Consider the following 13,585-nt stretch of genomic DNA (forward strand, 5'->3'; position numbering starts at 1 on the left):
GCCCCGGAAGTGCTGGTGCGCCTCCGGGGGCGATGGCGACACGGTGTTTGGGGCTCGCTGGGCTGAGGCTGCTGCTCCGCGGGGCGGGCGCGGGGCGGGTGAGCGGAGCGTGGGGCCAAAGAAGGGGTTCAGCGGTCCGGAGACGAGGGGTGCAGGAGGCCGGGAGGATGCACCGGGTGCGGGGGCCGGAGGAGTGCACGGGGCTCGGGAGCCCGGGGAGCCGGGTGGAGGCTGCAAGGGGGCGGGGGTCCCGGAGGAAGGTGCACGGGTGATTGGGAGCGCTCAGCCAAGGACCCCTCTTGTCTCTGCAGGCCCCAGGAAGTGCTATAGGAGGAAGCCTTCTTGGGACCCCCCTGCGCCTAGGTGAGTCAGGCGTGATTTAGGGTTCTGGGAAAAACCACCTCTCTGGCTGCCCTGCTTGTTGAAGGACGCCTTGTGCACTGAGGGGAGGGTCCTTGTGGAGGAGGAGGCTCGCTCTCTAATAGCGTGGTCTGTGCAGTGGCGCTTTGGGTAAGCGTTGGGCTGCCATCCACGTGGTCAGTGGTTCAAGCCCACTAGCCGCTCCGCTAAAGAAAGCCTTGGGCTGTCTGCTCCCGTGTGAGTCGGAATTGCCTCGTGGGCAGTGGGCTCTTGCAATGCCTGTGGTCCAGACTTGGTGGTGTGCCCGCTTGCTGCTGTTCGGGTGGGAGGGCTGGGTTGGTGTCAGCTCAGTGACTGCAGGTGGCTGAGGAGTGCTGCCCAGAGTTTGCAGTCACCTGCCCCACGGCTCACGGGGTGTTTCTCTTGGTGTGGCCGCTTGGTTTCCAACCACAGGCCCAGCCTAGTGCTTAACCTCAGTGCCACCTGGCCCCTCGCCAGCCCTGTGCCGACTGCTCTGGGATCTTGCATTCAGGCCCCGAGAGGTCAGGGGAACTCGCCCGGCATCGCGGCCAGTTGAGGTGTGGCAGACCCCAGGTTCCCACCTTGTTTGAGCCGCCTCTGCAGCAACCCCTGAGCACACAGGATACTGGGTGGCTCCCCTTCCTTGCTGGTTATCTTCCGAGTACTTGTTTCATCTCCGAGTGTCAGGGGTGGGGGCGGGGGCGCGAGGAAGGGTGCCTCTGCGAGGGCTCTGTGCACCTTTGTCCCCCTTTAGGTGGCGCTCTTAGCCCCCTGGCTAGTGGCGTCCAGTGCTGCCTGTTTCAGTCGTCAAACCCACCAAGAGCATGTGCCACGTGCCGGGCCTTGGGACCAGATGTCAGGGTGCTGAGAGGGCAATGCCATTCTGGCCATATCTCTTAGGCGGTGCCAGCAGAATGTCTTGAAGAACGACTGCCCCTGGGTTTGTTGGTTCTGGGTTTCTTGGCTAGCCCACTGTGGTGAAACCAGCCCCTCGGGGCCTCTGCTTCCTCTAGGGGTGGCCTGGAGGCTGAGCCGGTGCAGTGGATCACCGGCAGAAGCCCCTGACAGGAGTGTGGAGGAGGGCTCTTTCCTCCAGTGGCTGCTGCTCCTCATCCCTGTGACGGCCTTTGGACTGGGCACCTGGCAGGTAAAGGCCCGCGCCTGGCCAGCCTGCTGTCCCCAAGCCTGCAGTCCTCCTCCACGTGTTCACCGCCTTTGTCTGTAGGTCCAGCGCCGGCAGTGGAAGCTGCAGCTGATTGCTGAGTTAGAGTCCCGAGTTCGGGCGGAGCCCGTACCCCTGCCGGCAGAGTGAGTGCATGGCTGTCTGACAGGGGCAGGTCAGCGCTGGCCCCTTTGGGTGGGCGTTCGTCCCGTCAGTCACTGACTGGCTCCAGATGGATGCTGCTCATGTCATTGGGACCTGCCCTCTCACCCCCACTGTCCGTTTACAAGCATGGTTGCTCACCTCAAAGCCAGGGCTCAGACCCACTAGCCACTGCGTGGTACAGACTGTCTGCTCCTATGAATCCTAAAGGCTCACAGCCTTAGAAAATCCCTCTGTAGGGTCTGTGTGTGTTGGAATCGCCTCGATGGCAGTGGGTTTGGTTTTGGGCTCTGGAGGGAGAGCATCATGTCAGGTTGGCTCACAAAGGGAGTTTCCCCCTATCCTATTCACTTTGCATAAAGCAGCCACATGATTGCCCATGTTTCACTGATTTTAGATGCTTGGGCAGACCAGATCTGCATCCTTGGTAGGTTGGGCCGGCTCCTCGATGGAGGGCAAACCTGCCACTGTACCCTGGGGCCCGGTCTTTCTGCCAGGCCTCACGTGTTGCCTCTGCTCCACCTGCACCTAGCCCTGTGGAGCTGAACAGCCTGGAGTACAGGCCTGTGAAGGTCAGGGGGCGATTTGACCACTCCAAGGAGCTGTACATGCTGCCCCGGACCATGGTAGACCCAGCCCGGGAGGCTCGGGAGGCTGGTCGGATCGGCAGCTCAGCTGAGAACGGTGCTTATGTCATCACCCCCTTCCACTGCCCTGACCTGGGGTGAGTACAAGGGTCAAGGGTGGGCAGAGCCCAGGCTCACTGGGTTTCCTAGATGGCCCACTGTGGGTCTTCACCCCAGGAATCTCACCCAGAAAGCTTCCTCCTGTGAGCTTAGATCACCAATTCCGATGTAACGTTAAAGCAACGTTGATCACCATCTTATAACTGAACAGCTTGTGAACATATTTAGGGGTCCAGGGAAAGGAGCCCCCAAATCTGCATGGAAGAGTTCCCGAGGCGAGGGGTGGCAGGAACAGAGCTTGTGGGAAGGAAGCCTAGGGCACGCAGAAGCTTCCAGCAAGCTGATGCAGAGCAGAAAAGCCCTGGAGACACAGGGGCATCTTAAGTCACAGTACGGGTACCATGGTTTTGACCTCCCCAGTAGCCACTCTTCCCAAGGGACATGTGGGCAGGTCGACTTTGTCATCCAGGGCCACGTTGAGTTGGGCAGCTCCCTCACTGAAAGCTGCAGGGCAGGGGCAAGTGGTTGATGGCCAAGTTCGGGACAGGGCGCAGGTGCTCCTGTGAGGTGTCTGCTCACCAACCTCTCCACTGTTCTAGAACTACCATCCTGGTCAACAGAGGCTTTGTCCCCAGGAGGAAGGTAAACCCAGAAACCAGGCAGAAGGGCCAGGTAAGGGCCCCTTTCCTGTGAGGGGGTCTCCTGGAGAAACACCCCCCCCCTCGTTTCTCAGGGTTCATTCACTTTGCAGATTGAAGGAGAGATGGAGCTGGTAGGCATGGTGAGGCTGAGTGAGAAGAGGAAGCCCTTTGTCCCTGAGAACAGTCCTCAGACGAATCATTGGCATTACCGGGACCTAGAGGCCATGGCCAGGGTCACAGGCGCTGACCCCATCTTCATAGATGCGGACTTCAGTATGTACTGCACCTCAAACCCCCAGCCCTGCCTGTCTTGGTGTTGGGGTGGCTGACAAGCCATCTGCTCAGGGTGATGGGAGGGTGGGGGCTGAGCCATGATACCCTTCCTGCAGAGAGCACTGTCCCTGGAGGACCCATTGGGGGCCAGACGAGGGTCACACTGCGGAATGAGCACCTGCAGTACATCGTCACCTGGTGAGGCCCAAGCCCAGCGCTCCCCCCTCCACACCCCTGCCACCCACGAGGAAGCTCACCCTGCCCTTTCTCCCAAGGTATGGCCTGTGTGCAGCCACGGCATACATGTGGTTTAAGAAATTTGGGCGACGGAAGCTGCTGTTCCTGAGATGACACCCCTCTAACACCCCCCTCCCCCAAGAGCGGGCAATGCCAGGTGATATGAATAAAGCCTTCCACTCACACACATGTGCCTTCATTTCTTCCCTTGCTCTGTTCAAGATCAGAACATTAACCACACCTGTGCTTCCCACAGCTCTGTACAACCCAACCCAAGAAGTCAAAAAGACCAAGACTGAAGGACTAGTTTTATTATGTACAAAAACCAGCCGTGCACAAGCTAGCCCAGCTTGGTGGCGAGTTCTTTGGCCTTGGCCTTTTCTAGCTTGGCGATTCGGGCCACTGATTTGGGGCCCAGCACATTGCCACCCCAGTGGCGTCGGATCTGAAACAGGGAAAGTGATTGTTGAGTTAGTTTGGCTGTTTCCATTGCCTGGGCTGATTGAGCCCCTATGAGCGGGCAGCAGGCAAGCTGAGGTGGGAACCAGGTGATGGGTCTTACCTCATCAAACCTGTCATTATAGTTGGTCCTGATGGCCTCCACCAGCTTAGCCAAGGCTCCTTTGTCTTCCCTGAAAGAGCAGAGCAAACATGTCAGGTGAGTTTGTAGCTCACCCAGCAGTGAAGGCTAGATCCTCTCCTGCATTAACAAGCACGTTTGCCTCAGAAAAAAGCATGACCACATGGTGTATTCAGGTGAAGAAATTCTTAACCATCATCGGCAAAAGAGGGAGAACCTGAGAAAGGGGCCCCGTCACAAGCCCTCCGGCCCCCCTGCACTTACGAGTTCACCTGTGTGAAGGCAACGGTGGTGCAGGTCTTCCTGTGCACCAGACGCCCCAGCCTGGCCTTGCTCTTGATGATGCAGTAGGGGACCCCCATTTTACGGCACAGGGCCGGCAGGAAGACCACCAGCTGAAAGACAGCGCTCGCTTGAGTGAGGATGAGAATCTGGACCAAAGCCGTCATTTATTTCCAAGGCTGGTCTGTGGGCTGCTGCTCAGGGTTAAAAAGCTCATGTATTTGCACTTCAAGGGTTAATTCAGGGAATAACTTGTCATCATGGCAACAGCCCCCACAAGTTCTGCAAAAGCGTCTCACCCCCCCCCCAAAGTGGCTGCCGCACCTCAATGGGGTCCACATCGTGCGCGATCACCACCAGCTGAGCCTTCTTGTTCTCCACCAGCGTGGTGACGGTGTTGACCCCTGCAACAGGGCAGCAGACCGTGAGCACTGGCCAGCCCCCAGCCCTGCGCGGCCCCACGCGGTGACTCAGGGTTAAAAAGCTCGATCTGCCTGCCCCTCACGGCCAACTTCGGGAGCAAACGGGCTCATCACGGCCACAGCGTGCTCACCACCCAGGCCTGGGGCGTGTGGGGGACGCTCACCCGCTCGCAGGACAGGCGGCCTCTTGGTGGGCACGTCCCCTTTGCCGGCAGCCTTCTTCTCGGCCCGGGCCAGCAGCCGCTGCTTCTTCTCCTGCTTCGTCTCCGGCCGGTACTTGTGGGCCAGCTTCAGCAGCTGGGTGGCTGGGGCGGGGGGAGAGCGGTTCACAGGGCGCCCTCGCGGCCGGGCCACACGCGGCCGGCTGCGAGCGCCGCTCACCTGTCTGCCGGTCCAAGGCCTGGGTGAACTGGTTGATGGCGGGCGGCACCTTCAGCCGCTTGTACAGGATGGCGCGCTGGCGCTGCAGCCGGATGTAGTGCGGCCACCGGACGAAGCGGGTGAGGTCCCTCTTGGGCTGGATGTCCTGGCCTGGGGAGCGGGCGGCCGTGGTGAGGGCGGAGCCCCGTGCCGTGCGGCCCGGGGCGCCGCGGGCGGGGGCGCATCAGCGATCTTGGTGGTGAAATGTCAGCAGCGGCTCTCAGATAGCAAATATCCTTCTCCATCATCTGCGCCCCGCACCCCGCGACCCGCTCCCCCCCGGGGCGCCCCGCACGGCTCACCGATGCCGAAGTTCTTGGGCCGCTTCTCGAACAGGGGGTTCACCACCTTCTTGGCCTCCTGCTTCTTCACGACGGCCGGCGCCGGGGCCACCTTCTTGCCCTTGGCCTTCTTCCCTTTCGGCTGCGCGGGGCAAGGACCGCTGGTTACGGCGCCGTCGGGCCGGTGTCACGTGTGGCAGGCCGCGCGGGCACGGGCGCGACCCCGGCCCGGAGTCCGCACTGCGGCGCCCGCAGTCCCCCGCCCCGCCCCCGCCTCGTCGCCCTGGCCGCCCATCCCCGCCTGGGCGCCGGCCCCTGGGGTCTCCACCGCCGGCAAACAGACGAGGGGACCCCACTGGCCCGTCTCCTGGGAAGGATGACAGCGGATGGCGACAGGCCGGCACCACGGGCAAGACGCTCACTCACCATCTTGGCTGGCTGGACGAAAGAGAAAAAGGGAGAGGAATTGTGGGTAATATGTAGGCGGCCGGAGAGATCGCGATATTTGGAGCCTGCGCGGGATTTTGGAGTTAAAGCGACAGGCAGGAGAACGAAAAGTGTGTTGCGCCTGCGCAGTTCCCCGAAGGTGCTGGAGCCGCCGGCCGGAGTCGACCCGCCAGCGAAGAAGCACCTCCGGTGGCGGAGAGTCGCCGGTAAGTGCTGGCCGGCGACGGGCGGTGGGGACGGCAGCCTTCCCGGAGGGGTGCCTGTTCGCCCCGTAGCAGCGAGCACTGGCGGTCCGCTTGTTACTATGTGGGACCTGTCCTCCCCCGCCCCCCTATCTCCATCCCCACCCCCCATCCTCACCCCTAAGCATGTCCTCTCGCTCGCTCGTTCCCGCCCGTGTCCCTGCTCCGAGCTGCTGGGCCGGTCACCTGCCCTCAGCTGCTGGCCGCGGGGACCGGGAGCAAAGCAGGTACAAAGGCTTAGCGTTGCGAGCTGTGGGCCCAGAAGACCCCCCGAGACAGAGCCGAACCGGACGCATACTGTCCTTTCCTTGTCCCTTGGTTGCGCAGCGTGGCGGGTTCCTAACTGCAAAGCCAGCAGGTCTCACCCGCAAGCCCCCAGGCTGTGCGCTTCAGTAAAGAGCGACATTCCGGAAACCCTCCTGGCCAGTTCTACCCCGCCTCCCGGCGTCCCTTTGAGTCCTTGAGCCAAGCTGTGGGGTTTGAGCCGCGATCCAGGTGCTGGAGTGCTTTATGGCAGGGCGGCCCACCGGAAGGCCAGCAGTTAGAGACCACCCGCCGCCCCTCAGGAGGAGGCTTTCTACTCCCGGAACCCATAGGGCAGGCAGCTCTAGCATTGCTGTGAGCCACAGTGAGGGTGGAGGTGGTGGCCAGGAGCCCTGGTGGATCCGTGGATAAGCACTGGACTGTCAACTCCAACGTTGGCAGTGCAAGAAAGCTGTCCACTCCAGTAAAGGTTGGGTCTCAGAAGGCCCACGGAGCAGGTCTATCCTGCCCAATAGATCATTAGGAGTTCAGATTCAAGGGCAGTGGGAATCTAGTGGGTTAATACATCGGGTTGCTAGCTGCAAGGTCAGCAGTTCAAATCCATCCACTGCTCCTTGGCAGAACGAGGCTTTCTGCTCTCATAAAGATTTACAGACTCCGAAACCCACAGCGGCAGGTCTCCCGGCCCTGGGGGGTTTATGCACATCGACTCGATGGCAGTGGGTTTTTGTTCCCCTGGTGAGGCTCCTGGGTTCAGACCAACCTTGTGGCCAGGGATGGGGAGGGGGAGGGCAGCTGGAGGAGGTGGAATGGCCTTGCATTGTATTGGAGGGGAGGGGCGTCAGACAGGGATGGCTGGTGTGCTCAGAGGGGCAAGGAGGTGGCTGGGCTGCAGCTGGTGCCCAACAGGGCCTGAGAAGTCTGGGCCCCCGCCCGAACCAGGCCTCCATCAGGTCCAAGTCTGTGTCTGAATGACCAGAGCTGACTCGGCAGAGGCAACTGCCCTTCAGAGCTCCTGAGCTGCGCTTCCCCTGTCCCCGCAGGCCCCCGCCATGGCCCAGCAGCGAGCCCTGCCACAGAGCAAGGAGACGCTGCTGCAGTCCTACAATAAGCGGCTTAAGGACGACATCAAGTCCATCATGGACAACTTCGCCGAGATCATCAAGACAGCCAAGGTGGGTGGGGCACAACGGGTACCCTCCCCGAGGGTTTTCTAGGCTGCCACGGCCTGGTCATCCTCCGTGGATCACTGGGTGGGTATGTCCTGCAGCTGAGCCTTCCCCACAGCGCCACCCCTGGCTGCTTGAGTGATGGGCCTGCGCCGGTGAGGCAGCAAGGTGGGGTGTCTGCTGTGCGGGGCAGTGAGGTGACAGCGCACAGGGACAGACAAGGTGGGGGCAGACAGGCTCCTAACTGACCCGTCTCCCTGAGGTAGTGGCAGCCAGATGGCCAGGGTTCAAGGCCACCACTCGCTCGTATCCTGAGGGAAACTGGGCTCTGGTGCCTTGTGGGGATTGGGGAGCACATTTTTGTATACACAAGCCTCGATCAGTCGGGTGGAAATGGGGTAATGAGATCGAAACTCAGAAGGCACCCACTGCGCAGGGCACGTGGTCCCAGTCACATGTGCTGGGGCGGGGCAGGTCAACGGAAACCAGGTTGATAAGGTGAACGGCCCCCACGGCAGCTGCCACGCCAGGCCCACCAGGGACAGCCTGCGTGTGTCTTGGTGTCAGCAAGCGTTGGGGCCAGGCTAACTTGGCTTTCGTTTGCCCCCAGATTGAGGACGAGACTCAGGTGTCCCGGGCCACACAGGGCGAGCAGGACAACTATGAGATGCACGTGCGCGCTGCCAACATCGTGAGTCCTTGGGGAGGGCGGGGTTCTCCAGTCTCCATGGGGGACACGTGACGAGAATGACCGGCAGGACTGGGCTGTGTGAGCCCAGCAGGTCAGCGGGCGGCTCACCCTTGGCCTGACTCCCTTCTGTCACTGCTCTGATAGACAGCATGTGGGGACAGAAACTTATCCTCAACTGAGGAGGCAGAAGTCTGAATGAATTCAGGGGTCCAGCCCCAGGCAGAGTCTTCTCCCTGCCAGCCCACGGTGCAGGAAGAAGGTCCTTGTCTCCTGTGTGCCCAGCTTTCCTGGGAGATCTCCCCACGTGTTGACATAAGTCTTCTCCCGAGTCTAGGAGGTTCTCAGCACAGGGACCCTGAGTCTAAAGCAGCGGTTCTCAACCTGTGGGTTGTGACCCCTTTTACGGGGGTTGCCTGATTCATAACAATAGCAAAATGGCAGTTGTGAAGTAGCAGTGAAAATAACTTGATGGTTCACCACATGAACTGTAATGAAAGGGTCACGGCATGAGGAAGGTGGAGCACCGCTGCTCTAAAGGATGTGCCTGCACTGGGTCCTTCTGATTTGGTGGTAGCAAGGGCCCTCTCATCTCTGCTCCCTTGTTTAAAAAAAAAAAAATCATGGCCATCTAGTGCATGCTGACTGATGGAGACTCTAAAGCAGGGTGGAGCTACCCCTGTAGGTTTCTGAGGCTAACTCTTGACGGGAGCGGATGGGAGTAGAAAGCCTTGTCTTTTTCCCGGTTAGCAACTCAGCATGTAACTCCTTCGCCACCAGGACTCCTGCTTGCTTCTTTAACCCTGTTCTGTCCCGCATGGACACCATGGTGAGTGAAGTGAGTCCGTCATGTCTGAGTCACTTCAGAAAAGGAAGGCTCCACACCATTCGTGCTAGAAACAGATGCCTCAAGACCCAGCCTTGCCCTGTTGGTGACCCCCTGTCCCGCTCACGTCCCAACAGTGTCATTGCCATCAGGCCACAAAGTACATGACTGAGAATCACGGCCCAGCCAGCTGGACACCTTTTGGGAGGGACACAGTTCACCCAGTGCCGACCAGGTGGGAGGGAAGGGAAGGTGGGTTTATCTGCCTCGAGGTTTGGCCAACTGCAACAGGGAGCTCCCAGGGCTCTGCAGCCTCAGACCGGGAGCAGGTTAGCCACCCCCATCCCAGGGGGCAAGCCCACATTCCAGAGCCTTCATGGACTTCTGGAGCCTGGCTGGCATGGCAGTTACTCGGTGGGCTGCCATTGGCAAGATTGGCATTCAAAACCACCAGCTGCTCCTAGGGAGAGAAGAGGCTTTTTACACACACACACCCCCCACAGTCCGTCTCGGCACCCACAGGGGGAGGTCCACCCTGTCCTGGAGGCTCACCGCAAGTGGATCGACCTGGAGGCTTCCACACTTGGTTGCGGTCCCAGCCCAGTGTCCTCGGGACTCTAGGGACTGAAATCCAAGTGGGGGTGAGGGTGGGGGCAGGGCTGCCGCTCTAGGGAGGGTCCTTCCTGGCCTCCAAGGGCCTGGGTCCCCAGGCATCCTTGGCTTGTGGCCACATGACTCCAGTCGGTGTCTCCGTTGTCATCCACTTTTGGGTCTGCCAGCACAGGTGCGGGCTGGTGAGTCCCTGATGAAGCTGGTCTCTGACCTCAAGCAGTTCCTGACCCTCAATGACTTCCCGTCGGTGAACGAGGCCATCGACCAGCGCAACCAGCAGCTGCGTGCGCTGCAGGAAGCCTGTGACCGGAAGCTGGTAGCCCTGCGCGACGAAGTGTCCATCGACCTCTACGAGCTGGAGGAGGAGTACTACTCGTCCAGGTACAGATAGGCCAGCCTCAGCCACAGCGTACCGGGCCACCGCACGGGCAGGCAGGGCCGCCCTCCAGGCTCCTCTGAGCTCTGCCTCGGACATTGGACCATCAGCGCCTGGCTGCCAGCTGCTCCCTGCCCCCGAGGCTGTGGCCGGCCCAGGGCCGTGACTCCATTGGATGTCACAGGACCTCTGCAATAGGGGGTGCTCAGCGAAGGGCCCTGAAGCCAGGGGGAGGAGGAGCGGGGCTCGTGTTCCAACTCTGCCCGTGCTGGCTCCGAACCCTCACCTGGTCTCCTGAGCCATTTGATCTGTAGCCTCATTTACACTGGCCACCCCCATCCATTAACGTGGCGGGCCCCTCATCTCAGGCCTCTACCTGGACGCCCCTCCTTGTCAGTAGATTTAGGATGGGGGGTTGGCACCCTGGGGACCACACTAAGCAGATGCAGACACCCAGGGACAGGGTGGTGTCCCAGCTCTGGGCTCTTGCCCTCACCCCCTCCTTTCCCAGTGAGCACCTCTCCATGAATGTCTCAGACCTCCTGGGGGGCTTATCTGTCTGCTCACATCCTCATCGTTGTCAGTCCCCGTGATCCTACTCCTGCCCTCCAGGGGGTGCAGTGCAGGGATGGAGCTGCCCCAGGTCACACAGGGTGGGCAAGGCCCCATCCTGAGCAAGGCTCACCCTGAGGTGTCCCGCTCTTCATGCCCCAGGGGCCAGAGGGGAGGCCCAGGTGGTTCCTGGGGCAACAGCAGAGACTCCCGTCTGCACTGACCTCCATGGTCTGGGCCCAGGCTGCACAGCCCCTCCCCGCATGAGCTGCCTGCCTGCCCTCAGCGCCCTCCATGTGCTTGCTCTGTCCAGCTCTGCCTCTCCTTCCAATTTCCTCAGGGAGGGGCTGGTGGTGAGCCAGGTGGGGCGCGTGGTGTCCATGCGGGCACTCTCAGGAGCCAGGTCTCAGGTGTGGGAGATGAGACGGCAGGCAGAGGGGTCTCACAGCAATGATAGTGGAGGGACCCCAGGGGTCCTGTACCCTAACTCCGGCCAAGCCCCAAGCAGCGTCCACTCCCAAACAAGATGGGGTCCTTGCCCTCAGAGAGCACTCACAAAATACAGGGGCCTTGACAGACTGGGCAGCCTGGATGCTGGTGCTCCTGCTGCAGCCAGGGCATGGAGGGAGGGGCCAGCAAGGAGGATAGGCCCTGGGACAGTGGGGAGCATCTCCCCACAGCAGAGGACCAAGCTGGCTGGATGTGGGTCTCTCTCTGATTCCGTAACTCTGCTCTTTCGCTTCTCCCTCTCTGCCCCCCTTTACCCTCCCCCCCCCCCTTGGGGTCTCTCTGGCGTTGCAAAAGCTGGACTCTGTGCGAAGCTAACGATCTCCCTCTGTGTGAAGCTTATTGGAGGCTGGACCGCGACTCAGACCCCGCTGATGCCCTTTCGGCTCCCCTGGTGGTCTCCCCGCAGCTTAGCACTGGCCCTCTGCAAGCTGCGGCCCCTGGACACCCCCACGCCAGCAGCTCTGGCCCCCCGGAGCACACCTGAGCCTCCCTGGCTCCCTGCCTGGCCCCGAGGTTCTCGGAACGCAATTCCCCTCTGGGTCCCAGGGACTTGGACCCCCGCCCTGCAGCTTCCCTGGCAGCCTCACCTGTCTGGGCCTGGGGTCCACCCCCACCCGAGTGCTGGGACTGCCCACCTTTGCTGAGTCCTCTGGGTACAGCCCTGGCCCCCAGGGTTGGAGGGACACTTCCAAGATGTGCCTAATTGGGTGTAGGGGTGTGCCTAGCATGGGCCCTGACAACCATGCCAGCCCCCGTGCCCAGGCCAGGCCTGTGGGCCCGCCACCGTTCACCCACTTGAGCCATAAGGCCCTGCTGCAGAGCAAGAAGCAGTGTGGTCCACCCTGTCCTGGTGACCCCTGGTCTGGAGACAGAATAAACACGCCGCTGCCCTCTAGCGTGGGCTCCATCTTCTTTTCCACCCCATGGGACTCCCACCTCAGCGGGATGGCTGAGCGGTCCAAAGTCCATCAATCGGCCCTGCTGCCTGGGACATGGGCCGGTTTCCTGCCTTGGGGCTTCACAAGCAGATAATCTGTGTGGGGACCCCAGCCCTGGGCCGAACAGGCTCCGAAAGGAGCGAGTGAACAGGAGTACTGGCACCTTCACTGGTGGCTCTGGACTCACCTGCACCCCAGACGCGTTGGGCTCCCAGGGGCCCTAGAAGAGTGGAGCCTGAGGTCCCAGAGCCCAAACCCCTGTGCCAGCTTCCCCCAGAGCTGGAGCCCTGGGGAAGGATACACCCCTTGTTACCTTACCCCCATGTAGAGATGAGGTCACAGCCAGGACCCAGCCTCATAGCCGACTCACCGCGAAGTGGCACCCCAGCCCAGTAGAAGGTACCAGCCCTCTAGCAACCATTCCCAGGGTTCCTCAGGATGTGGCTTCCTGTCTAGGCTGGGACTTTCCTGTCTAGGCTGTCCCCACCCCAGAAAAAAACAGGATTTTCCCATTAAATGCTCCAGCTGGGCACCCACTCAGTCATTTAGCCTCCTTGTGGGACTATTTCCTTGCATTTTTAAGTAAAGGGAACAAGTAACTACTGGGATTCGGTACCTTCGATGTCAGGAGCCTTGGTGGTGGTGCACTGGACTGCTAACTGCAGGATCCGGGTTTGAAAACACCAGCCACAGGGCCAACTCTGGCCCATCCTAGAGGTCCGCTAAGAGCCAGCATTGACTCAGTGGCCCTGACTGAGTGAACATGAGGGAAAGGTTTAGAGTCATAGGGTGGAAGTAAAATCGAATCCTGCATCATGATACATCAGCTGGCTTTAAATGGTCAAGGATTGCACTTTATTTGGCATTACGTGTGAGGCCCAAGGGAGCAGCACCCAAGAAATGTTTCACGTTAGGCAAGTCTGCTGCCAAACTCCTCTGTTTGGGAGCAGGTGTTAGCTGAGGACCACTGCAGGGGGAACCCGTCGTCCGGGACCTCCCCTGTCCCTTGCCTAGTTCACGTGTAAACGACCGCGCCTGGAAGGACTTGCCTGTGGCTTCTGTAGATGACGGAGGCAACTAGCCTCTCCGCACCTCATGGCGAACTCTTAATACTACCTTATGTAAGTGCCATTCCTTTTAATCATTTTATTGGGGCTCGAACAACTCTTAATCACAATCCATACATGCATCCATTGTGTCAAGCACATTTGTACATCTGTTGCCATCATCATTCTCAAAACATTTGCTTTCTACTTGAGCACTTGGTATCAGCTCATCTCCCCTCTCCCTCCCTCATGAACCCTTGATAATTTATAAATTATTTTGTCATGTCTTGCACTGTCCGATGTCTCCCTTCACCCACTTTTCGGTTGTCCGTCCCCCAGGGAGGGGGCTATTTGTAGATCCTTGTCATCGGTTCCCCCTCTCCCCCCA

The 13,585-nt window shown here is 60.3% G+C and overlaps 3 protein-coding genes and 4 non-coding genes across 8 annotated transcripts; 2 read left to right on the forward strand and 5 right to left on the reverse strand.

The window, feature by feature from the left end:
• The first annotated feature begins 3 nt into the window (after positions 1–3).
• Positions 4–3,727, forward strand: SURF1 (SURF1 cytochrome c oxidase assembly factor). Of its 2 annotated transcripts, none has more exons than XM_075559850.1 (9): positions 4–98; positions 312–363; positions 1,395–1,528; positions 1,607–1,689; positions 2,238–2,429; positions 2,991–3,063; positions 3,143–3,305; positions 3,422–3,503; positions 3,581–3,727. In XM_075559850.1, exons 1-9 carry the CDS (start codon positions 33–35, stop codon positions 3,654–3,656), a joined length of 921 nt encoding a protein of 306 aa, XP_075415965.1. In that variant the 5' UTR covers positions 4–32; the 3' UTR covers positions 3,657–3,727. The 2 variants fall into 2 exon arrangements, with proteins under 2 accessions (XP_075415965.1, XP_075415966.1); XM_075559851.1 differs by lacking the exon at positions 4–98 and adding an exon at positions 111–176.
• A 106-nt stretch (positions 3,728–3,833) lies between these two features.
• On the reverse strand, positions 3,834–6,256 carry RPL7A (ribosomal protein L7a). Its single transcript, XM_075559853.1, has 8 exons — positions 5,954–6,256; positions 5,549–5,669; positions 5,208–5,357; positions 4,991–5,131; positions 4,729–4,808; positions 4,387–4,517; positions 4,105–4,174; positions 3,834–3,987 (listed from the first exon to the last, which is right to left on the reverse strand). The coding sequence occupies exons 1-8, from the start codon at positions 5,954–5,956 to the stop codon at positions 3,883–3,885; spliced, it is 801 nt and encodes a 266-aa protein (XP_075415968.1). The 5' UTR covers positions 5,957–6,256; the 3' UTR covers positions 3,834–3,882.
• Positions 4,260–4,327, reverse strand: LOC142460460 (small nucleolar RNA SNORD36). The gene has a single exon (XR_012786660.1). It is a non-coding gene; the product is annotated as a small nucleolar RNA SNORD36 (small nucleolar RNA).
• Positions 4,598–4,671, reverse strand: LOC142460459 (small nucleolar RNA SNORD36). The gene has a single exon (XR_012786659.1). It is a non-coding gene; the product is annotated as a small nucleolar RNA SNORD36 (small nucleolar RNA).
• Positions 4,870–4,945, reverse strand: LOC142460461 (small nucleolar RNA SNORD36). Its single transcript, XR_012786661.1, has one exon. It is a non-coding gene; the product is annotated as a small nucleolar RNA SNORD36 (small nucleolar RNA).
• LOC142460480 (small nucleolar RNA SNORD24) lies at positions 5,427–5,499 on the reverse strand. The gene has a single exon (XR_012786675.1). It is a non-coding gene; the product is annotated as a small nucleolar RNA SNORD24 (small nucleolar RNA).
• Positions 6,003–13,484, forward strand: MED22 (mediator complex subunit 22). The gene is made up of 5 exons (XM_075559854.1): positions 6,003–6,180; positions 7,524–7,655; positions 8,260–8,340; positions 9,948–10,156; positions 11,508–13,484. The coding sequence occupies exons 2-5, from the start codon at positions 7,533–7,535 to the stop codon at positions 11,695–11,697; spliced, it is 603 nt and encodes a 200-aa protein (XP_075415969.1). The 5' UTR covers positions 6,003–6,180; positions 7,524–7,532; the 3' UTR covers positions 11,698–13,484.
• Positions 13,485–13,585: the final 101 nt, after the last annotated feature.

Source organism: Tenrec ecaudatus, chromosome 10 (genome assembly GCF_050624435.1).
Source record: "Tenrec ecaudatus isolate mTenEca1 chromosome 10, mTenEca1.hap1, whole genome shotgun sequence".
In the NCBI taxonomy this organism is placed as follows: domain Eukaryota; kingdom Metazoa; phylum Chordata; class Mammalia; order Afrosoricida; family Tenrecidae; genus Tenrec; species Tenrec ecaudatus.

Coding starts and splice junctions, on each gene's coding strand:
- SURF1 (XM_075559850.1), top strand. CDS start 33: ATGGCGACACGGTGTTTGGGGCTCGCTGGGCTGAGGCTGCTGCTCCGC. Junction 364..1,394: donor TGGGACCCCCCTGCGCCTAG/GTGAGTCAGGCG, acceptor TGCTTCCTCTAG/GGGTGGCCTGGAGGCTGAGC. Junction 1,690..2,237: donor CCCGTACCCCTGCCGGCAGA/GTGAGTGCATGG, acceptor ACCTGCACCTAG/CCCTGTGGAGCTGAACAGCC.
- RPL7A (XM_075559853.1), bottom strand. Junction 5,132..5,207: donor GGCCTTGGACCGGCAGACAG/GTGAGCGGCGCT, acceptor CCCCCGCCCCAG/CCACCCAGCTGCTGAAGCTG. Junction 4,518..4,728: donor ACGATGTGGACCCCATTGAG/GTGCGGCAGCCA, acceptor GCTGTCTTTCAG/CTGGTGGTCTTCCTGCCGGC.
- MED22 (XM_075559854.1), top strand. CDS start 7,533: ATGGCCCAGCAGCGAGCCCTGCCACAGAGCAAGGAGACGCTGCTGCAG. Junction 7,656..8,259: donor AGATCATCAAGACAGCCAAG/GTGGGTGGGGCA, acceptor GTTTGCCCCCAG/ATTGAGGACGAGACTCAGGT. Junction 8,341..9,947: donor ACGTGCGCGCTGCCAACATC/GTGAGTCCTTGG, acceptor CTGCCAGCACAG/GTGCGGGCTGGTGAGTCCCT.